Source organism: Trematomus bernacchii, unplaced genomic scaffold (genome assembly GCF_902827165.1).
Source record: "Trematomus bernacchii unplaced genomic scaffold, fTreBer1.1, whole genome shotgun sequence".
NCBI lineage: Eukaryota > Metazoa > Chordata > Actinopteri > Perciformes > Nototheniidae > Trematomus > Trematomus bernacchii.
In genome coordinates this window covers 5150602-5176337 of record NW_022987469.1, presented here as the reverse complement: position 1 = coordinate 5176337, position 25736 = coordinate 5150602, and the positions used below count along the sequence as shown (strand labels likewise).

The window sequence follows — 25736 nt, the reverse complement described above, 5'->3', positions numbered from 1 at the left end:
CAAATGTCCAGGTCCAGATGGCTTCCCCTCAGAATTTTTCAAAAGATTCTCTTTGCTTCTCTCCCCATATCTTTGCTCTGTCTTATCTGACTCTTTTTTATTTATTTATTTATAGAAGGACCATGCATACAAAAACATTAATCTCAGCAAAGAGAAGAGATGCAATATGCCAGATTGTAGCTAATAGTTAATTTCCATCTGTGGTCCTCAGGCAGGTTCATAACAATCAATAAACAAATAATAACATTGCATGATCTCTATCAGTCAAACAAATTTAAAACCTGATTTAAGTACAGCTCAATAAATGAATACATAGTACACTTGAAATACACTTACATGATCTCGGTCACTCAAATAATTATAAAGCCTGATTTAAATACAGGTTACGAACATAATACTTAGTACACTTCAAATACACTTAAATAAAAATATCTTAGATATAGTATGACAATACAGTTCAAAGTGTAATTAATGTTGGCATGACTGGTTGCTTAATATCATTTTTTTTGCACCATAAGAAAACGAGTTAAAATCAGTACAGGTTTTAAGTTCAACTGGAAGAGTATTCCAGTGCTTGATGGCCGTAAACGAAAATGCTGATCGTCCAAAGGCAGTGCGCCTCAGAGGGATGGTTAGATCTGCATTTGATGCAGATCTGGAGTTTCTGCAACTCTGCTCACGGCGAAACTGAAAAAAGCTCCTCAGCGGTGGTGTTGTAGAATTGTGAATGATTCTGAATACCAATCGAACTCAGGAAAGTAGAACAAGACTATCAAAACTGAAAAGTTTGTATTTGGACAGTATATTGCAATGATGGCGTTTTAATGACTTTCTATCCATAACTTTTAAGGCTTGTTTATAAAGAACCTCAAGTGGTCTCATAGCAGTCTTAGTTGCTTGGGACCAGCAGGTTATACAGTAGTGAAAATGTGATAGTATCATGGCATGCAAAAAGGTTTTCGATGGTTAATGAGTTCCTAATATGTTTAAATTTGAAAATGTTATATTTCAGCTTTCTAGTCATGCTTCTAATATGGCTTTCAAAAGTCAAATTGGCATCCAAGATCACTCCGAAGTATTTGACCTCATTGACGTTTTCAATTATTTTACCATTCACACGAAGCTGGTTGTTTTTTTCTTATTCGTGAAATACATTGTCACTGTTTTGTTAGTGTTTAAAGTAAGACACAAGTCATTTAACCATTGAGCAACTCTGTGCAGCGTCGACGAGAGCTTAGAGGCAACCTGTTCAGCATCTTTCCCATGAGTGTAAACCACTGTGTCGTCAGCATACATCTGGACGTCCACATCCTCACAAACAGATGGGAGATCATTAATATATATGCTGAACAACAGCGGTCCAAGAATTGAGCCTTGTGGCACTCCGATTGAGCATGGCTTAGTTTCTGACAGTTTATCATTTATATGGACACATTGAGAAAGACCAGCTATATAAGACCTGACCCATTGTATTGTGCTAACTGACAGGTTGAAATTGTTGAGTTTTGATAAAAGTTTGGTATGGTTTAGTGTAGGGCTGTGCAATTCATCGTATTTTAATCGCAATTATGATTTTGGCCTGCCACAATTACGAAAACAACATAATCGAAAAAAACTATTATTTTGTTTTGCTAGGTTGTGACAGTGCACTACAACATATTTGATCTAATTTATTTTTATTTATCATATTTATATATGTTTAGTAGCTTGTTGAAGTGCGCTCCAAAATATTTGTTGATCTTGTTTATTGGTATTTATTATTTTGATATTATTTATTTAAATGTATCATTTATTTTTGTATTGGTTTTTCAGTTGAATTATACGTTCAGGGTAATCAACAGTTAAAAAGATACTGTTCAAATTATTATTTGTATTTGTTTTAAAGTACAATAAATGGATGTTTTCAAAGTCAATGAATAATCGTATTTAATTATTGACCAAAATAATCGTAATTATTATTATTATGCTTTTCGCAGGTCAAGGAACACTGCTCCAACTATCCCTCCTTTGTCTAACTTAGCCTTGATTCCTTCCACTAAATAGCAGCATGCAGTCTCAGTAGAATAATTGGTCCTAAAACCAAACTGCATAGGATGGAGTAGGTTGTTGTAGCTTAGGTGTGACACCAGCTGTTCCGCGACTACTTTTTCAACTACTTTGGACACAACAGATAGAATGCTGATGGGTCTATAGTTGCCTACTTCTTTCTTGTCGCCACATTTAAAAATTGGTGTTACAATAGCAGTTTTAAGAGCTGATGGAAAAGTATTATCTTTTAATGATTGATTTGTAATATAGGTGATGGAGCTAAGTCCTTTTTATGTTTTTTTATAAATACTGTGTCTAGTCCCCAGTGATCTTTAGCCTTAGAATTTGATAAGGTGGAAATTATTTTATTCACTTTAGTCTCATTTGTACAGTTGAGTTTCACTTTTGTATCGTCAGCTAATGCAAGAAGCGGTTCCGTTACATTGAAACTGTGGGCCAATTCTGAAACAGATTCAATAAAGAAAGTATTAAAATGGTTGGCCACGGCTAGGCTATCCTGTTGTGGGGTTCCGTTTATCATAAGCTCAATATTATCATCTTTTGAGTGATCTTTTCCAATAAGTTTGTCAATGGTTTTCCATAGTTTTTGAGAATTCCCCTTTGCCTGTCGAATAGTATCTAAAAAGTAATTTGCCCTTGCCTTTCTTAATTGAACTGTAACTTTATTTCTAAGACTTTTGTATATTAAGCGATCTGTTTCTAGTCCCGATTTTAAAGATTTCTTTAGAGCTACATCCCTTTTTTTCATTAATTCCCATAGAGCAGTGTTAAACCATGGTAACAGTTGTTTGCCAATACGCTTTTGAGGCATTGTTCTTGTATATTTAGCTACGGTTTGTTTTAAGGTATGTTTCAAATTATCACAGGCCCCCTCACAATTTTCACCATATGTCAAATCAAACCAGTCAGTTTGCATTATTTCATTCTCCAGAATGCCCATGTCCCGCTTTGGGATGTATGAGATATATTTTTTACCCTTTGTTATATTGTGATTTTTGTAACGCAGCTTGGATAGCTTCCTGGCAACTAGAGTAAGGTTATGATCGGACATGCCAGTAACAAGATTGTATGTTTTTGAGACGCGATCCTCTTTGTTCGTTAAAATTAAATCCGACAATGGTTATGATGATTTAGTAATTCTTGTTGCATTTTTTATTAATTGACTCATTTGAAATCTATCACTAATATCCATTAATTTCTTCCTGCCTTTTTTGTCTAACCAGTTAATATTAAAATCACCCATTAAGATTGTTTCTTTACCATTACACTGTTTGAGAATACTAGTTAAATTATCATAAAAAACACTCTTTACTGTAGGTGGTCGATATACAACAATTACATTAAAACACATTTCCTGAGATAGTGAGATAGTTATTCCCACACATTCAGTGGTATCACAGGATAATTCGATTTGTTTACTTTGCAGGCTTTTCTTAACATAAATCATAACACCCCCTCCCTTACCTTGATTACGATCTAGTCTATAAATGTTATATCCTGGGATATTAACAATATCCAACGGAATTGAAGGGTGTAGCCAGGTTTCAGAAAGGCATAAATAATCAAGGTTTGAGTTCGTTAATAATTGCTCCAGTTGTTCAATTTTTGACGTCATGCTTCTGATATTTAAGTGTCCACCGAAAATGCCCTTAGGTTTGACATTTGAGTCCCATAACACCTTTGCATGATTTACAGTTTGAAACATTTTGGTGTCATGTTGTTTTGTCTTCACATCGCTGCAAATAGTGCGCTGAAAGTTAGATTGTCGTTTGCCACTGGGTGCGTGAGATGATCGTTCAGAAGTGGTGACAGAGTTACCTTGTTGAATTGTATCATAAAGATCCCCTTGGACTGGAGGAACGGGCACCGGTGTGTCGTTGATACGAAGCCTGGGTCCGCAGGTCAGATGCGGGGTCTCTCCGGACAACGCACAGCTCTGCGTGGCTCGGGTCCAGCTGATTGAAGGGTCGCCAATCACAGCCGCAGCTCCACAACCGCAAGACGCCACCGCTGTCATCAGATGCGGGGTCTCTCCGGACAACGCACAGCTCTGCGCGGCTCGGGTCCAGCCGATCGAAGGGTCGCCAATCACAGCCGCAGCTCCACAACCGCAAGACGCCACCCCGGTCATCGCCAAAAAAAATTGGACAAATTTGGGTTTGGACCAAACTTTGTTTTGTGGATTAAACTATTATATTCACATCCCTCAGCCTCGGTTCGTACCAACTCTCATTTAGCTTGCACCGCGGTACCCGTCAGGGGTGCCCCCTGAGTCCCATGCTCTGCATCCCATCTGGTCATTGAACCGCTCGCTACAGCCTTGCGTGATAGCAAAGGCATATCCGGCATTTGGAGGGCCAAAATGGAGCACAAGGTCTCACTCACTATGCTGATGACATATTACTTTTTATATCAAATCCAAACACCTCTCTTCCCCCCGCCATGTCACTGCTCAGTCGGTTTGGTCACCTGTCAGGATACAAATTAAACCTTCAAAAAAGTGAGCTCTTTCCTATCAATGACAAAGCACAAACCTTGAACTTCACCTACCTGCCTTTTAAAATTGAAAGCTACAAACTTTCTTATTTGGGTGTCTCAGTTACAAGGAAATACAAAGACCTATTCAGAAAAAACTTGCTGGTTCTCTTAAATCAGGTAAAACCAACCCTAACACAGTGGTCACCTCTATCAATGTCCCTTGTAGGCCGTGTCAACTCAATCAAAATGACCATCCTACCTCAATTTCTTTATATTTTTCAGGCCCTACCGCTTTTTATCCCTAGATCATTTTTCGACCGATTGGATTCTCTTATTACCTCCTATATATGGCAGGGTAAGCGTCCCCGTCTCAAGAAGTCTCACCTGCAAAAAATCAAAGCTAATGGTGGTATGGTCCTTCCCAACTTCTGTTTCTACTACTGGTCAATTAATCTGCATCGCTTTGCATTTTGGTCTCACTTCCACGGCCACCTCGATCCCCCAAACTGGGTGGCCATGGAATTGCACTCAGAGGGTAATATATATATTCCTGCACTGCTTGGATCCAAACTTCCACTATCAATCAAATCTATCAGAAACCCGGTGGTTAAACACTCTCTAAGGACTCTATTTAGGAAGTACTTCGGCCTGTCAGACTTTTCTCATCTGAGTCCCATAACAAAAAATCACTTATTTAAACCATCCGTTTTGGATTGTGGCTTTTTAGAATGGTGCAGGAAAGGAGTCACTCGCTTTAAAGATCTTTTCATAGATAACACTCTGGCATCATTCGAGCAGTTGAGCAGGAAATGTAATCTTCCCAAATCTGATTTCTTTAGATATTTACAGGCAAGGCATTATATGCTCTCTCAATCACCCAGCCTTTCTATATCTACCGAAGCAACCATTGTTGAGACTGTCCTCTCCTTAAATCCATTCCAGAAGAGACTTATTTCAGCCCTCTATAACAAGATGTCAGATCTAAGGTGTCTCTCCACAGATAAGCTCAGGGCAGCATGGGAGACGGATATGGGCCTTCCCCTTCCAGTAGATAAATGGACTTCTATACTTAAACTGGTTAATTCAATTTATCTATGTGCGCCTCACTGCTTAATTCAGTTCAAAGTGGTACATAGAGCTATCCAAAATGTATCCTGATGTTAGTCCCTACTGTGATAAATGCCAAATGAATGAAGCCTCTCTCATTCATATGTACTGGTCCTGTCCCCGCCTAAGCATGTACTGGACGGAGATTTTCCAAACTCTATCCCAAGTGTTCAGTATTGAACTGGATCCAAATCCTCTGGCTGCCCTATTTGGGGTAATAGGAAAGGAGATGCGTTTAACTGCAGAACGGCGGCGATCTCTGTCTTTTGCTCTTCTCCTAGCTCGTCGAGCCATCCTGCTTAGATGGATAGACAGTTTCCCGCCCACTCATCTACAGGCGTGACAGATGTTATGTCCTGTATGAAACTTGAAAAGATCAGATACTCACTTCTATACTCAAACAGCAAATTTCAGGAAGCCTGGGGACCATTTATAAATGCATTCGAAACTCTGTAAATCATTCTGTTATTGGTTTAGCTTAAGTGCAGCATATGTATGTATGTATGTATGTATGTATGTATGTATGTATGTATGTATGTATGTATGTATGTATGTATGTATGCATGCATGCATGTATGTATGTATGTATGTATGTATGTATATATGTGTATGTATACAGCAAATGTGTATGTGTAGGTTGCGTGTGTGTATATGCATGTGTGAATATGCATTTGTTTTACATGCATATATACTCATCCAACAATATGTCTGGCATATATTCGTGTGTATAAGGATCACTGGCAGTGATAAGGGATTACTTTAGTCGTTGTTATTGTTTGTCTATGTTTTTCTTGTTTTGTTTTTTATTTTTCGTTTTGTACATACAATCAGCACAGACCAATCGCTCATTTGCATTGGCATATATTATGTTTACCATTACTACATGACAAACACTGCTTATTGATTGTCGAAACATTCAAAATATATTTGATTTGAAATTATCAGCTATAAAGATGAATCAAGTCCTTGGGATCTTATTTATTATGATAACTTCATTAAATGTATGTATCTTTTTTTTCTGTCCTCTATCTAAAAAACACTACATATGTACTGAGAGTGGATCTGTGCGTCCTTCATGCTCAGATCTGAGGAGACCAGATGGTGGTGGATTTTTTTTCTGAAATATTTCCCTGCTTCTTGGTGGTTGAAGTTGTTTATTTAACCTTCAGGTGGAACAGTGTGATGTGAAACAATGCTATGATCTACTATATTTACATTTTCTGTCTATTAACTCCACATGCTTTGTCCCATAATCCCACAATGTAATATGTGGCTTTGTCCTGAGGTGTGTGTCTCTTTGTGTGTGTTTGCATCATCAAGGGCATAATAACCTAATTGTGGGGCTGTTATTCATTTTTCATTGCTACAATGTGATAAACTGTGGAGGCAGGCTGAATGAATGTTTATAAATGCTACAAACAAGATAGCATGCTTGGAGGCGTCTGCTTTTTCAGTATGCATTTTCTATTTAATGAGATCATTTACATAATGACTGCCTTATTGAATTCGCCTACCTTGAGGAAAACCTCTGAAGCAGAAAAAAATAACACATGATGGCAGGAGAGCTATTTATCACAGGCTCTCCAAATGAGTGCTGAGTGAATGAGGCTGTTTGTGTTTGTGAAATTATTTTAATATTCTACATGTTTCCTATAACTTAGTTATAGGAAACATGTAGAATATAAAAATAATTTCACTTTTTGCTGCAATGCATGTAATTTCCCAACCACTATGATGTGTTTCTTCTAAAACAGGATTTAAATTGGGTGAAATTATTTTAATAATGGAGAACCCATGCAGGGCGCCCCTTGCCGTGCATGTTGGCATTTAACTGGTCAACAATACATGTATCTTTTGAAAGGCCTTGAAAACTGGGGGCATGACAAATAAACAATATGAAATGTTGAAATATTCGCATGTGAATATTACATATCCAGGGCTCTCAGTGTGAGGGACCAGAGGCCTGTACTACGAAGCCGGATTTTCGCTTAGCGGGCTAACTTCAGGGAAAACTCGGGGTTTCCGGTCCTACGACGCTGGTTCTCTTTTTAGCGGGCTAGATCTCCATGGTAACTTATGCTGAGCGGCTAACCTGCTCCGTAGCAGGTTAGGTTCCAGGCTAAGAGATCAACTCAGTGAAAGCACTGCCTGCTGACCAATCAGAGCTCAGTGTGCGGAGTTTAAAGCGATCAAGTCATATTACAGGAGAAAGGAAATACAGTTTAAACTGCCGTTGCAGGAAAGACGGCCGGCAAAAAAATCACAGACTGTGTGAACGTGAAAATGAATAGAATATCACCTCCCATCTTCAGAGCAATCTAACTATTATAACATAGAAAGCTTAATTAAATATCTGCCACAACATAAGTAGTGTCGATGTGTCCCATTTAGTGATGTGTCGGTCGCGAACGAGCCGATTCTTTTGAACGGCTCTTTGGTACGAACGAGGGGAACCGAGTCCTACATGGTGAGAGCCGTTCTTGTTATCGTTCAACCGCACTCACTGCCTGCCAAAATTCACTCGCCCTTTAAAAAGCTTGATTTTGTTCCCCAAACGTATTCTGTGAAGACCCGCCCCTACTCTGATTGGTAGGTTTCAGCACGAGGAGTAAGATGGGGTGGGTCTTAACGGAATATGCGAGAGAGAGAAGTCATAACAACTGGTACAGGACAGGTAGACGAGACAACGTGTTTTTCGGATGGAAAATGAGCCAAACGCGAAAACGCAGCAGCATTTGGATGCACTTCAACCAAAACCCAGGCAGTGATAAAGCGCACCATTTGTCAAAATATCCTTTAAAGCAGGGTCAACAAATAATCTCCATCGCCACTTAAAAACACACTATCTAATATTAAGAGTTGCGTGAATTTCATTCAAGGCAAGGCAACTTTATTTACTTAACACATACAGAGGGTAAATTCAAAGTACATTCACTGACATGAATGACATGGATATGGCGCCACCTTGTGTCATGTTTACAATGCCGATTATTGACATTAGGTCTGGCAATACAGTCAATCATTATCCTGGTGATTATTTCGCAGATAAACCTAGTAACCCCGCCCCCTTTTAAAAAACGGCTCTTTTGAACGGCTCTTTGAAAGGAACGGAGCCATAAGATCCGGCTCCCTTCAAAGAGCCATAATTCCCATCACTAGTCCCATTATCATTCATATCACATCATATCACATCATAATGTATCATATATTTCCTTATCTGAGTCAGCTTCTTGAGCCGTATCTGGCCGTGCAACACTCACAGTGTCACATACTGTATGCAGAAGTATTATTTTAAGCAACACATTAAGTTGACGAAACACTCGAGTCAAATGTAATTAAAGTCAGATCCACTCGTGTCTTAGACGGGGCAGTGATATCATAAACCTGTTAATGTACGCATTCAAACACTTTTTCTTTTACCAGCTGTATTCACCTTACAGGTGCAGCTATGTGGCTTTTATCCTGGATAATGTGTTTAAGTCATGGATGTTTAAAGTTTAACTTCTTCATATGTCTAATATTATAGTTGACTTTTTATTCAGGAAGTATGACGCGCTGCGCTGTCAGTACGCGGCTTGTCCATGTTTGTGATTGGTCGAATGCTCCAAATACCACCCCTTTCATGTGAACGCGCACCTAACTAGATAGGACACGGCTGGCTTGAGCGATCCACTTGATAACCCGCGTCGTAGGACCGCTTAGCGAGAGCGCGTATGTTTTGGATCAGGCCAACCGGCTAACTCAAACATATCCAGGTTATGTTGAACCAGCTTCGTAGTACAGGCCTCTGTTATGAACTGCCTCATAAACATAATAAAGTTGTTTGTTTCCGCATAATGTGGCACACCATTTTAAAACGTCCTTTGCCATGCAAAAGCTAAGAATGATTTTTATGAGATATTTCACATTAAGAGAGAAATAAGGATGGCTGGTTTTGTCCTTACTATACCATACATAAATACATCTATATAATAAATAAATATTAATAAAATGTGTCATTAGGCGCTTGCACACCGGAGTACTTTTCCCAGGAATAGTTCCGATAGTTCCTGGGATTTTGCGTTCACACAAAAAAGATCTGGAACTAGTACTTTTTTTCGGGAACCTTTTCACCCCTTTTCAGTCCCTGCTAGAGAGGTGGTACTTTCCTGGGGAGGGAAAGGTTCCAATTTCTGATTGGCTGGGCGAATTGCAAACCACGCCCCGTAAAACTCCAAAAGGTTTTGTGAAGCCGCCATTTTATTTGCTCGCATTAGCATTATTAGCATTAGCATTAGCCCAGCGCACCAACGGAGAGAGACTAATTTATGGCAACACAAAAGAAAACATGGGAGCGGTGGAGTGATGAGGAGGTGTCGGCGCTTCTGGCGATTTACTCGGAAGGCTTCAGTAGAAGCTGATGGGAGTCCCAGCAGCTCCTACTGAAGCCAGTCCCCAACTCCGGGGACTTCCGGCCGGGGACTTCGGGTGGCAGTATACGCCGTGAAGTTATTTGCGGCCTGCCAGTGAACCCAAAGCAGAAGAAGAAGAAGTGACGTTTGCGTAATCCTCCCTCAGGGACTTATTCCGGTGTGAACGCAATCTACTAGATCAGTGGTTCTGAACTGGTGGGTCGCGGACCCGTTTCGAGTGGGATGTGTGAGGGAAGAAAAAAAATTGGGAATTTCTTTTTTTTTTGGGGGGGAAAGTCAAAAATGTATTTTGAAGGCCCGATTTTCTAACAGCATGCAGTAGGCGTTGGACTGGAAGTACCTGAGACCATAAACAGTTTTGAAAACGTCTGTCACGTAGTGCTCATCTTCTCAATAAAACATCTTTGCTGATGGTTTTTCGAGTCTTCTGGCCAATCAGAATCAAGATTTTTGCCGGAAGTCCCCACGGAGAATAACTTTGCGGTAGAACTACTCTTTATACATCCATGGGTACAACTTCAGATAAAAATGAACACATAATGAAATATGACCCCCGGTTTGATGATTGACAGGTCACAGAACAATGGGGGCTATCTACCCTTACCCACAAAGTAATTCACACAGACAAGTTCAGCTGTCAGAACAAAGTGAAAAACAAACAATGGCATAAAATATTATTAATATGTCGGGTAGTAATAGATTTATTTATTTATTTTCTTCTCAGAGTGTACCAGAATGCGTAGTTTATATGTTAGTATTTCTAAAAATCTCCTGGGGGAGAATCCCCCCAGACCCCCCTTCTGGGGTTGGGTTTTCAGCATGTCACGTTTTTATGTGATACAGTTCAGCTTTGATTCCATCATCTCATTAAACCTTTTTTTAAAGCATACTTTAGCTCTGTGAAAGGATATAAGGGATATATGCACTGTACTCTACTTTAATTAATATTATATGCTGAAAAGGGTATATTATTTGTTGATTTTTCGAGTGGTTCAAAATGTTGGGTCGCGATTTATTGACAAAGTAAAAAGTGGGTCCTGAGGCCTGACCAGTTGAGAACCACTGTACTAGATAGTTCCGGAAATAAACATTTCCGCGGAACTAAGTTCCGGGAACTATTCCTGGGAAAAGTAATTGGTGTGAAAGCGCCTATTGTAGCTGGACAACTTTATGCTGCAAAATAATATGGACCACATTTCCAATAAACAAACTGCATGGTATTGTTTCCTAAAAACAGAATTCTGATCTTTTATTTAGAAAGAAAAACTTAAGAACCAAATTAATTATTATGATATGATTATAAAAAGTCAAACCTTCCTAGTTTCATTTGTTGTAAAAGGGGGACGTACATTTTCGTTTTTTATCGCATGACTGGAAGCACCCCCCCCCCCCCCCTTCATCAGTCATTTCATCGTAACTTCCTCTCCTCTGTACCTTCCTTAGATGCTGTGCGACAGAGACACAGAGGTCTTCCTCTCTTAATGCTGTGGCCTGATTTCACAATCTGCAGATGTTCAGGTCATTTTACACTCATCCTTTTTAATTTGCATCCTCCTCAGTCAGGCCGTGGGTGAGCACCTCCATGTCCTGGGATAATGAATCAATCATCCACTGCTTAGAGATGATGTGCACTCAAACAGAACGTCCTTCATGCAAAGCTGCATGTTCTTTTTTTTCAAATAAAAAAAACCCAATGTCTCTTAATTATTATGAAATTGAATAAACAAACAAGGAAAATAGCTACCAAGATATCAAGAAAATGTATTAATGTAAGGGACTGAAGTTAAATCTGACAGGCAGACAGATGTGACCCGCTCTATTATAAATACTCTGATGACTCAGCGGCTCATTCTGAAACAGGTAGTCAAATACTTGTGTTATGGTCACTTTTAACCAAGTTGGGTTTGGCTGATTTTAAACAAAAACAGTTGTGGCTTTTGAAATATAAAACTCATCTGCATATTCAGAAAATAAATACTTTTTCTAACCTTTTAAAGGCAGCTCTCACTATATAACCCAACTGAACCTGGTGCTTTATATATAAACTGTGTATATATTCAAGATCTGCCCATGGTAACTTTAGTTATGTGTTGGGTAATGCAGAGAGAATGCTTAGGTTCTGGACTAGTTTATGTTGATGTTCCTGTAATGGGTCTGAAAGTCCCATCCAACTATCCAAACAATGCTTTTACACTAGAAATAATCCAGATTATAGTTCAGTCAATGGCAAACTGTCTCTTTCTGACCTGTCGTTTTGGTTCTGATCAAACTGAAAAGTCCAAGTCCATGGCAGTCGATCTGACTGTCAGTCAACCAACCAACAATGACTACAATGTACTACACACCTACCATCCTTAGTATTCCACAATTGTTGTCTTGAGGCATAAAGGACATATAACAGTCAGTACACTGTATGGACCTATTCACTGATTCTCCAATTAGGACAGAAATACTAGGGACATGAGAGTTGACATCCATCTCAGAGTGTATGCGGCCAAAGAAATTAGCTTAACGTTTATTTTAAATATTAAAGATGTCTGAATGTTAGTGTATGTGTGTTTGTATACGGTATATAATAATAATAATAATAATGGGTTCCATTTATAAAGCACTTCATATTCGAATTCAAATCCCGAAGTGCTACAGGCAGTGAGCAGGAACAGTATAAATAGACATGACACAACACGGTAGAATTAATAAAAAGCAATAAAAAATAAATAAATAAAAATAAAGATAAAAGCATGGTAAAAGGGGTCTAGGCAAAGGCTCTTTTGAAAAGATGGGTTTTGAGGCCTTTTTTAAAAGCCTCCACGCTTTGTGGTGCTCTCATGTGGTCGGGGAGAGCGTTCCACAGACTGGGGGCAGCCGAGCAGAAGGCCCGGTCTCCCATGGTACGGAGCTTAGTCCTGGGGGGTTTGAGCAGGTAGGAGTTGCTGGAGCGGGTGGTCCGCAAGGAGGTATGGGTGGTGAGGAGTTCCTTGAGGTAGGGAGGGGCAGTTCCATGGACACACTGGTGGGTGAGGACGGAGACCTTGAATTCTATCCTCAGTTCTACGGGTAGCCAGTGTAGTGCTTTGAGGATGGGGGTGATGTGGTCATATTTGCGCACCCTCATCAGGATCCTAGCAGCGCTGTTCTGTATGTACTGGAGCTTCTGGATGCTTTTGTTAGGGATCCCGATGAGGAGTGCATTGCAATAGTCCAGCCTGGAGGAGACAAAGGCGTGGACCAGTTTTTCGGCGTCGGACAGAGTGAGTGTGGGGCGGAGTTTGGCGATGTTCCTGAGGTGATAGAAGGAGTTCTTGCACAGCTGTTTAATGTGGGCCTCAAAGGTGAGATGGGCATCCATTTTAACACCCAGGTTGGTGACTATTGAGGAGAGGGTAATGTCCTGGCCGGAGAAGGTGATGGTGGTGATGGTGGATGACTGAACCTGGTGTGGGGTGCCAACTATAATGGCTTCGGTCTTGGAGCTGTTGAGTTTCAGGAAGTTTTGCTTCATCCACGCCTGTATCTCCTCCAGGCAGGCAGTGAGTGTGGGTGAAGGCAGGGCTGCAGAGGAGGTAGGGTTGATCCTGAGGTACAGTTGGGTATCATCAGCGTAACAGTGGAATGATACTCCATGTCGGCTGATGATAGAGCCAAGGGGGAGCATGTAGAGTGTGAAGAGGGTGGGGCCGAGAACTGATCCTTGAGGGACACCACAGGTGACGTTGTGGGTACCCGACTCTGCCTCGCCCAAGGAGACGTACTCTGTTCTCCCGGTGAGGTAAGATCTGAACCAGTCAAGGGGAGAGTCAGAGAGTCCGATGGTGGAGTGCAGACGATGGAGGAGGATGCCGTGATCGACGGTGTCGAAAGCTGCAGTGAGATCGAGGAGGATGAGGAGAGAGGGAGAGCCAGCATCAGCCGTCATCAGCAGGTCGTTGGTGACCCTGACCAGGGCAGTTTCCGTGCTGTGGCCTGAGCGGAAACCAGACTGGAACTTCTCAAAGAGGCTGTTGGAGTTTAGGTGGTCCTGGAGCTGAGCAGCAACTAGGTTTTCCAGCACCTTCGACAGAAAAGGAAGGTTGGAAATGGGTCTGTAGTTGGCCAGGACTCCCGGGTCAAGGGAGGGTTTTTTGAGACGAGGTTTGATGACAGCGGTTTTTAGGGCAGAGGGGACATGGCCAGCCTGGAGAGAGAGGTTTGCGATCTTAGTGATCATGGAGCTCATGGTACAGATGTAAGATTTCACAATAGCTGACGGAAGGGGGTCCAGGACACAGGTGGAGGGCTTCATCCTCCTAACGATGCCCTCAACCTCTCGCTGAGAGACGTCCGTGAAACAGCGAAGAGGCTGGGTTGTCCCAGGCTGTGGGTCAGCAGTTGGAACTGGAGGTGTAGAGGGGCTAGAGAGGAGGGAGCGGATGGTGTCAACTTTGTTGGTGAAGAAGGCGGCGAAGTTGCTACACTGCTTCTCAGTGGAGTCGGAGTGTAAAGGACTTTGGGGTTTGAGGAGGTGGTTAATGGTGGAGAAGAGTTGCTTGGAGTTTCCAGAACTGTTGTTGATGAGGGAGGAGTAGTACTGGGACCGTGCATCTCTGAGGGACTGTGCGTAGGCCTTCTGGTGTTCACGATAGGCTAACTGGTGAACAGTGAGTCCTGAGGCCTTGAGCCGCCGCTCAAGGACACGCCCAGCTGTCTTCATTCTCCGCAGCTCGCCGGTGTACCAAGGGACTGAGCGCGAGAAGGTGACCATCCTGGTTTTGAGGGGGGCGTGCAGATCAAGGAGACGGTTAAGGGAGTGGTTGTAATAAGCAACTGACTCATTTACTGATGAGAAGGTGAGAGATGAGAGATGCTGGAGATCCAGGGTCATGGTGTCCGGGTTGATGTTCCTCAGGTTCCTGAAGCGGATTTGGCGTTTGGGCATGCTGAGTGGGGACTGGAAAAAGAGCTCCATAGAGATGGTCTTGTGGTCAGACACCCCCAGGTCATACACCAGCAGATATATGTTTTTTATATCACACAGAGTAGCTGAGTCTAAAGCTCTAGGGTTGCGGTCGGATAGTCCAAAAATCAGCTCCTAAATTCTAACCCTATCGTCTATTCCTTGACCTCTGAGTGAAACGTCATGGGGTTAAGGGATAGTGGATAGGAGAATTCAAAAGGACTTAGGAGAAGAGACTGCGGTACTTTAGAGAATCTGACTGCACTTTCACTATCCGACGTGTTTATGTTGCGCCAGCGGAGGTCATAAATGTGCGTCTGCTGCTGTGGGGAAACTATGGAAACTACAGTTTTCTATACAGCAGACTACAACATGGATGGATGATAAGAACGAGGGACTACTATAAACTCATCTAGAGACTCTGCACCGTGCTCTGATGCTGTTGTTTTATGCTTTATGAACGGGGACAACAGAGAAACATATTCTTCATGACCAAAGTTGGAATTGAAATAAAAAAGGAAAGTGAAACTTATGCTCGTCACCCTCTCCCTCCGGTCCACATTAATACAAATGATCCCAATACGTATGATTGTATGAACTATGAAAAGATCTTAAAATCAATACAAATGTATTTATTATAAACGTTAGTCCTTAACATCTATCACTGTGTATATCACCATTCAAACATCTTTTAAAAGTTGAACAAACCCCACACAGCTCAGTAAAGACTGTGAAATGTTGACTTTATTTGATCATTTCAGTAAAAACTAACGTTCATATTTCTCTTTTTGATTATAATACTGATGAACGTTCAAAACAAAGCACTTTGGCAACTTACCACATACGTTTTAAAAAGCTTAATAAGCACCGTAACTTTCATGATATAATTTCTCGGTCATAATCGGTTGTTTCCGTGAACGGCCGACTGTTGTGTGACGGCAAATGCTGCGGCTGCAAGGCATTGTGGGGCAGCATTTTCTCCTCTCCTTTCGGTTAGGGAGGTCCAGTGGTTCCTAAGCTAAAGGAGGTTATAAAGGAAGTTTGAAACCTCCTTTCCTATCATCTAGAGAATTCGAACGGCACTTATCATGGCTGCCACTGAGGTACTTCCAGGTAATTTCACTCCATTAGGAAGGTTACTAAGCTAAATGGACTATTCGACTGCAGCCTAGTATTCACGTTAAGCTATGCTAACCATGCCCTAACCTCTGTCTGTATGAAACACAGGCATGAGAGCGATTATAATTTTCTTGCAAAAAAAGAGCAGATAGATATATTTCCTGAGATGTTGAACTATTTCGATATGACACTTGAGGGGTTTGAATACGTGTCAAGTTGCCACATCAGTAAATCATCTGATAATCGGTTGGAAAGTCAGTTCTCGCTCTAGAGTTTTTCTCAAATGGAACCTGAACTTGAAAGGTTGTTTATCTTCCTTTGAGTGGACATTAAAAAGTGCCTTTAGTTTGTTTTCTGTTAGGCCTGTGTAGTTCAAACCTTCACACATGTAGCTAATGACACTGCAAAAGTTCCATGAATGAATTGAACAGCCACTTAAACAGCCATGCTTATCCTTTTTGTCAGATGCAGAATGTGTACTTCATCACATCAGAATCAGATCCTTCCTCTGCCTCTCACCCAGCCTTCCATATTCACTGCTGAGAAAATACATCCCTGTGGTTTTATTCAGTGTATCTACTTTGTGCATATTACATCTAATCATCTTTATCTATGAACACTCATATATAACAGCCAGTCTTGCTTAGTAATAAACAAACAGGGTCTATACATAGACCTCCACATGATAAATCACTATAATCACCCTGCATTTTCCATAAGAAAAAAAAAATCCAATTCCATCATTCCAAAAACAGAAATGTGTCGTGTGTGTGCGACTCCAGGCACTGAGTTTATTACAGTGAATTTGCCTCTCTCTTATAGCCTGCCTCACTCTTATTCAATCAAAGGAGCCTTTTTATTGCAATAACCCAGTTGATAGATGGGGCCGAGCCACTACTATAGCAGGTGCGCTTATGCAAGATAATCTGTTTTTATAAAAAAGACCAGACAGGTCTACACATCAAGAGTTGCTTTTTGTAAAAAATTACTTTATAAAATATGTAAATTATTACAGGGAGTTAAAGATCAGTGGGGAGCAAACTCCCCTAAAAGTGTGTATAAGTGTTACAAATGGCTACAGTACGGTGGCCGAGAGGGGCAAACGCTGAACAACGGCCAAAAACGCATACATAAGCAGGAAACACCTGCAAATAATGAAATGAAAAACAAACAAACCCTGAAAACAAATACAACAAAAAAACGCTGCATTATCCTCTTACGCACCGCCCCCCCGGTACCGGGCGGATAAACGCGTCATTTGCAGGAAACAATGTCTAAGGAATCTTAATATTTAATAAACTATGAATGTTTTATATCCATGTAAGGGGAAGAAACTCAGCTAACTGATCTTTTTAAAAAAAAAAATTAAAAAAAACCCACAATGCTAACACTCAGCCTCTGAATTAGCCACGGGCGAAAAAATGCTAACCTATCACTGCACCTAAACTCACTCATAACTCCCTTATTACTTATCCTAGATGCACAGCCAACCCATCGATTAGCATCGTCTGGAGACACAGAATCGATGGGTGCCCACCTCAACACTCAGTGATACAAACTCGCGACTCTATAAACGAAAACGTACATCAAAACATTTGGCGCTAGGTAGCTACAAACGCTAACATGGCTTACCTTGGTCTTTGTCTGGTCAAAACTGGTCTTCAATGGCATTAAAACGATAAAAAACAATGCTGCAGTTAATCCAATGTGTCTGTGTCCTCTTTGAAATGATTTCTGATAATCCACAATCAATAAAACTGTTTTTCCGTTTCCAGATGTCAGAGCGAGAGATCACTTCATTCTGATGCAAGCCTGCATGCGCAAAGCCCCCACCTTTTTGTGTTAATGTTGGTGTCTATGTGAAAACCCCCCTTCAATTCTATTGGCTCTAACGGTCAGGAAGAGATTACAATCACCAAAATCGACCAATGGGTTCCAGAGAAACTGTGAAAACGCCCATTTACACCCAAAATGTTTTTTTTTCTAAACCTGGCTAAAAAGGTCAAATGTCACTTGTTTTGCATCAATCTCGATACAGGGTACTTATTATATGTTGTACTTTGGATTCCTAAAGCTTTTAGTCTACCATCCCATCATTCAAGGGTGGTTTTCACTATAAGTAATGGTTTTCTTTTAGGCGGAGGTAAGAATTTACCTTTTTTTACCATGTTCCATCTGAATTTATTCTGACTGAGAAAAATCTATATTGATTCTGACACTTCTACATCCAACTCACAGATGTAACCTTGCTTTGATAAATACAAACTAAATACAACACACAAACCACGAAAACAAACGCAACAGAAAAACGCTGCAAATACAAACACGATATGCAAAGTCAAAAACACATACAAACCCAAAAACAAATGCAAAAAACATACCGGAAGTGCTCCAGGCCTCTAGGGGGCGTGCTACGTGGAACAGATCGATATCTGACCAGACATAGAGAGAACGAGCGAGTGATGAAAATTGAAGCCGGTGGAAAGAAAGTTGATTGAAGTGGACAAAGTCGATATATAAGAAGGTAAGATTTGTTTTGATTCATAGAGCGTCATATTTACGTAGCGTTAGCGTGCCTACAGTAACCACTACACCAGCTGAGGAGAGGAGAGCTTGATGTGAAGAGAGGATAAAATGAGGGAAGAACATTGTTAAAAGAGATGACAAATCGAGTGCAGGTAAATAACACGGGTGAGTAACGCAGAAAAAGGACATTTGAAGAGAGAGAGAGAAAAGAGAAAGGAGTGGAAAAAAGTGACAAAATGTGAAGAGGGACAAAGTAATGACAGGATAGTAGTGTGCATTAGACATGCACAAGAACACATAGAGCAGACAATCGCAACATGGAGAGAGAGACAAAACACAGATTCAACGGTAAACATGATGTATCTTTCTATTTATTCAGCTAACCACTATTTAGACTATGTGTTTTTGATTAACTTGATTAAATGGATTTACTACATCAATGTATGTCTTTTCAGGCTGCCATGTTTTGTCCTTTCTGTGGCCAACATCTGGGGACAGTTCAAGTGTTCTGTGGCTCCTGTGGCAAAAATGTGCAGTTTTTGTGCAGTAAATTCACTTTTTTGTATTGTATGTATCTGTTTAAAATGCAAGAAATAAGGATTCAACACACTCTGTTTAGAATACTAATTAGCAGATGCATACACTAGTTATCAGTATGAAGGACACATTTTGTCATTGTTTGTTTATGTGAAATATGAATCAGAATCAGAATACCTTTATTCGTCCCACAGAGGGGAAATTTACATTTGTTACAGCAGATATGAGCCAAAAACAGCTTAATGTTTCCTAAGAAGCATGCATAACAAAGTATTAAACCTATCCTGGTTAAATAAAGGTAAAATAAAAAATTAAAGATAAAAAGATTATAATAAAAAAAAGTTACACAATTCACAAAATACACATCCTGTAACAGTTCTGAGGATTTAGCAGCCAGGTATATGTTGCACAGTTATTAACGGCATATTTATATATATTGCACAATGCACATATTGCACATAGTTGGTATTTAACAACAAGGGGTGTTATAGTCTGTGTTATTGTGTGTGTGGGGGTCTACCAGGGGCCGTGCTGGTTATATAGTCTGAACGCTGCAGGAGAATGTAGAAGCCATCATTCAATTGTAGACCAATGCATTAAAAACACAAAACAGCTTATATTATACATGAATAATTGTGTATTAGTTCTATCTTTATAGAGACAATTATACATTTAGAATCAGATTTTGAGACAGTGAGCGGCTGGGAAAGTCACACCGCCATGGGGCACAAACAGTTGCTATGACATGTTTTCTTCGCATTCTCAGGCATTCCATAAGGAGGGTCAGGAACTCACGCTTGGGACCACCAGTGTCCATCCATCCTCAGTTTGTCCCTCATCATCAGTGAACTTAACTGACGTCGAATGAGAGGAGTCGAATGACGCACCTTTGAAACCGCGGATTGCTCCATCCCATACATTGGCTCTATTAATATTGAACCTGCTCCAAGATGTATTTGTTATTTTTGCCGAGACAGGGTTCCTGCAGGTTTCGCCAACTCAAATTTAAGACTTTTTAAGACCTTTTTAAGACCACTTCGAATAGAATTTAAGACCTATTTCACGGCAAGAAAGTATGAAGGAAAATTGCTATGAAAGAAGAAATACGTCCCATAATTACTTACAAATCAAATGTATTCATGTTCAACATAAGAACAATGACTGAACATAACAGCATAACAGTACAGAACTGTGTTAGCCAAAAAGTGTGTATGTGTCTCTGTGTGTGCTTGTGTGTGTGTTAGGGCTGTGCAATTAATCGTATTTTAATCGCCTTAATCGTGGCCTGCCACAATTACAAAAACAACATAATCGAAAAAAAACTATTATTTAGCTTTGCTAGGTTGTGACAGTGCACTACAACATATTTGATCTAATTAATTTTAGTCTAATTTATTTTTATTTATCATATTTATATATGTTTAGTAGCTTGTGGAAGTGCGCTCCAAAATATTTGTTGATTTTGTTTATTGGTATTTATTATTTTGATATTTATTTAAATATATCATTTATTTAATTTATTTTTGTATTGGTTTTTCAGTTGAATTATACGTTGAGGGTAATCAACAGTTAAAAAGATACTATTCAAATTATTATTTGTTTTAAAGTTCAATAAATGGATGTTTTCAAAGTCAATGAATAATCTTATTTAATAATCGTGATATCAATTATTGACCACAATAATCGTGATTATGATTTTTGCCATAATCGAGCAGCCCGTGTGTGTGTGAGAGAGAGAGAGAGAGAGAGAGAGAGAGAGAGAGAGAGAGAGAGAGAGAGAGAGAGAGAGAGAGAGAGAGAGAGAGAGAGAGAGAGAGAGAGAGAGAGAGAGAGAGAGAGAGAGAGAGAGAGAGCTATATTCAGAGCTCTGCTGCCTTGGCTACAATCTTTCATCGTTGCTGTTGTATGATTGGTGTTTAGCTACGGTATTTAGCGTATACACACTACAGCACCTCCGCTTTTAGGGTTGACGTAGACCCAAACGTCGCCCGGAGGTCCAACGGTGTTGTTGCGGGAGCTGCTGCACTAGCTAACGCTGCACTAGCTAACGCTACATTAGCCAAACAAACGCTCATTTCTTTTGCAAAAGGTGCAGCGGGCTTCAAACACGTTCCCCTCCACTGGTTTCAACCAAGCACTAAATTCGATGTTTTCCAACCAAATACGGTTGAACTTACACTTCCCCATATTTATTTGTAAGTAGATTCGAAGAGACATGAGTTTCTGACTGCCGCTAGCTGAAGCTTGGTTGCTAGGTTACTAGCTGGGTGTTCTCCGTTAAGGGGCCGGGGGAAACAAAGTTAGTGATTACTGGTTCCATGTTGATTTATTTCAATACAAATTGTTGGGGGGAACTGAAAGGCTATTACCGTTACTTTGCAGCCCGGACAAGTCCCCCAAAACACATTTTAGACGCGATCGCAACACAGAAGTACCTTTCAAATCCCATCATTTTTAAGACCTTCTAAATCATATTTAAGACCTTTTTTATTTTTTGGTCATATTTAAGACCTTTTTAAGGCCTTAAATTCAGATTATCAAATTTAAGACTTTTTAAGATTTTTTAAGACCCCGCGGGAACCCTGAGAGAGTTCTGCAACAATGTCCTCCGCAGTCAGGTATTCTGTGCTGGGAAAGACAAAGTGATATATTGTAATATTAAATGATGAAGCTAGTAATAAGATTTACAGTATAGAATAGAAAAATGAAGTGGTAATAGTAGCAATTAATACCTTTCCTCTGCAATTTGCTCCATTTTGTCTTGTCTATCAATAATGATAGGTGCATACACATTTGTGTAGTTGCTGCAGTGAGAAGGCAGTTGAATAATGACTTTCAAATACATCATATATGCATGACAGTCATATTTACAAAAGGATGTCGATCCTCTTCCTGTTTTTTTCAATACATTGGGTTCTAAACTGACAACACCAGCACTTTAGTCATACTCCTGCACAATCCTTGTAAACATTTGAAATGGATGCAAGAAACAATATCTGAAGTTTGAAAAATATTTGTGGGTGTTTTTTGTATCGTCTTCACTAAGATGTAAGATGTTGTGGGTGTCATTTGGAAATGTATAAAAGTGTAATTGTTCTGCTCCTAGCCATGTTACCCACTGTGATTGGAGGCTATTCAAACAAACAATTGTACAAATAAAGATACACACCAAACAACTGTGTCACGATGCAACTGTCAACCTCGTTTACCTAATAGAAGTGGTTCTGACCCGGGGCAGATTGGACCTCTTCCTGGAATGGGGTTGGTGCTCCATCCTATCTTTACCCAGGAAATAAGTGCAGTTGATCTAATGACAGTGTCATTAGCACATACAGGTATTTATTGATTTTATGTTCACAAATTCTAACCTACATGGTATAATTACATTTTGAATTAGTCTTACCCGATCAGACGCTGGTTGTGGGTGCCTGAGGTCTGATAAAGGTAAACAAAACATATATTATAACTACTTTTAAAACATTCTGCTTCTTGTGGCACAAAATAATATGTTGAGTGCTTACTTTTGGAATATTTGGAATGTCCCACACCTGCATACACACAAATGACTGACCAAAATAAAAATGAATTCACTTTAATTAAGAATAAATGCCACGATAAATCCAAACTGACCAAGGTGTCAGAAAGAGGACTGTCTCCAGATGGCAAATTGACATGGACCACACTGTCCTCTTCACTTGAAGATGTTCCAGTGTAACCTAAGAAAAAAAAAGTTTCATGATTGATACAAGTATAAAAATAAAAATAATTATTCCCTTCCGTCTGTACCTATCATCAAATGTTGGTTTGATTCCTGAATTATTACATTGACTTAAATCAGAAAGGATTAAATCGAAACACAACATTTTTGTGAAATGTACATTATATTGTTGACCGTCCTTTAACTCTCACATTAGGATTTACATTGGGGCACAACAAACCAACTCCTCTCTGCACCTATACTATATCTATATGATGTCAAGAGTTACATTTAGCTGCGTAAATATGGCGCTCTTTGTATAAAAACAAAACAAAACTTACCTTCTTATATATCGACTTTGTCCACTTCAATCAACTTTCTTTCCTCCGGCTTTAATTTCCATCACTCGTTCGTTCTCTCTATGTCTGGTCAGACATCAATCTGTTCCACATAATGCGGCCCCTAGAGGCCTGGAGCACTTCCGGTATGTTTTTTTGACTTTGCATATCGTTTTTGTATTTGCAGCGTTTTTCTGTTGCGTTTCTTTTTCGGGGTTTGTGTGTTGTATTTAGTTTGCATCATTTCTGTTAATGCAGGTTTTTTTTTTTGTATTTGTTTTCAGGGTTTGTTTGTTTTTCATTTCATTATTTGCAGGTGTTTCCTGCTTATGTATGCGTTTTTGGCCGTTGTTCAGCGTTTGCCCCTCTCGGCCACCGTACTACAGTCATACCTGTAGCCAAAGGCCTGCCTTCAGTCTCCTGCATCCTGTCTTGTGTACGAGTAATTCTTCAAATGTGGTTGAATATCTCACAATTTTTCACAACTGTTTCAACAAGAGAAAATGTGTGTCACTGTCAGACCAGTTTGCTTATATTACTAGCTGGAAGAAAAAACGTTTCAAAATGAATGCAATGTGATGAAATATATCTGGTACAAAAGATACGGGAATACTAATAGTTAATTGAGATGGGTTAGAGCTGTGAGTTGCAGGGTTAGAAATGACCGTGTCCCTCTAACTTGAACCTGTGTGGAGCCTAGTCACTTACTTGAATCATTCCATGCAGCCTCCAACCAAACCAGAAATGATTTAAACCTTTTATAAGAGATCCTTTAAATAATTCAGCCATGCCAAGAGATTAGCAACACACATGTGATGATTATTTAATAGTGTATAACTGTTGCAGAGGCCTCATGACATATTTAAAGCTGGTGAATTATTAAGTTCTCACCTTCACGGTTTGTCCGGCTTCAGGGCCATCCTAGTGGGAACAGAAGAGGTAATTAGAAAAGAGTTGGGAATTCAGAAATATTAACGTTAATAATTCAGAGAAATATTTTAATTCAAGATGAGCTACAGCACACCTCAGTTCTTTCCCCGATTAAAAAATGATTTCCTTAGATTCTTTTCACTGTTTCCTGTTATTTTTCTATGATTACTTTATTCCATTACTCTTTAAGTGGAGGGACAATAAGACAGAATGATAGTGTTTTACACCTACGTGACGTGTACCCTACAGACAGGATTACTGACATAGACTACATACAGTATTTGAAGCACCGTGCTTAGAATAAATGAGCATTGTTTGACTCAACACTGTCTCCTAAAGCATATGTTCATTTTTGCATGTTTTGTATTGTAAAGTTATCCAAATTCCCCTATTGTCTTTAAATTACATTTATATTAAATGTCTATGTTTTGTTATATCTTACATCCCCTGGTAACTAAAGCTCACTTAATGTGTGCATGGTTAGCAATGGCATCCCACCGCACATGGTTAAAGCTGCTTTCATCAATATCTTCATTTTACCACTGGATCAAATGATGCCGATGATGACACGTTTTAACACTTGCTTCTTCTCAGACTGCCGTGATAGGTGTGATCAAATTTATAAGGATTATACTTTGTTATTTGTTAGAAGAAAGTGATGAATGGAATTTGGATGCCTCTAATACCAATCACACATCAGCGATTGAGGAAAACATTAAAAACAAATCTGATAAGCTCCATTGTTATTTCAACAATCATCTAGTAAAATAGAGCGAATGTGTCAGATTCCAAAAATCTTTTTACACCATCAATCCTCCAGTGAGTGATTTGTGTGATATTATTATTTGTCACAGGAGCGGCATACTGCTGAGAGTTCCCCTTTAATGTGTTGGCTCTAACCGGGATCCGTCACAACTAATCTCCTATCATCACTCCTCATCACTCTTCATCAGTGATGAGGTTCTTCTCTCTTCTAACCTGTGAAACAATTTTCTCTGACAGGGCTGCTAGGTGCTATTTTGTTATTAGCATATATATCAGCAGTTATGCAGAATAGGCCATTCCGTGTGAGAGGAGCGGCTGTGTGGAGTCCGCTCTGTATTTAGCACTCTGATCCATGATCCTGATCCATGCTAAAAACACCATCAGGCCTCATTCTGCTATTATTAAGTCCTTCTGTCTTCTATTGAGTTCTAAAAATCATATTTTCTTCAATACAAGTGAAGATTCAGCCTTACCCTAAACAACTTATTTTCTTGATTTGGGTACAATGATCTGCTCTACCCCGTTACGACCTAATACTCTGATGTAATAGCTTTTCAAATTTCTCTTAAAGTTTCTTTGGATGGGTCTGAAAAATATTTTGGCCCCAAAAGTATGACAGTAACATTTTGCTTTGGCTCTTCATTGAAAATATACTAATTTCCACTGAGAGAACAGTTCAAACCTAATACTCTATGTATGGAATAAAGTCTTATATAAGGTTGAACCACGCTCTGAACCAAGGTGGAGGCAGGCTTGGATTTCTCAAGTTTAACTCAACTCGCATATCTTTAACCTGTTAAGCCCGAGAGACCCCGGTACCGGGGCACTGCCGCAACATCTTGCAG

The 25736-nt window shown here is 39.9% G+C and overlaps 1 protein-coding gene across 1 annotated transcript in view; it reads right to left on the bottom strand.

The window, feature by feature from the left end:
• The window catches only part of LOC117493439 (bis(5'-adenosyl)-triphosphatase-like), a 562060-nt gene that overhangs the window by 146363 nt on the left and 389961 nt on the right, over positions 1–25736 (bottom strand). The window contains exon 6 of the mRNA XM_034144011.1: positions 24088–24117. Coding sequence (XP_033999902.1) covers positions 24088–24117 — 30 coding nt within the window. The remainder of the gene's footprint in view (positions 1–24087; positions 24118–25736) is intronic.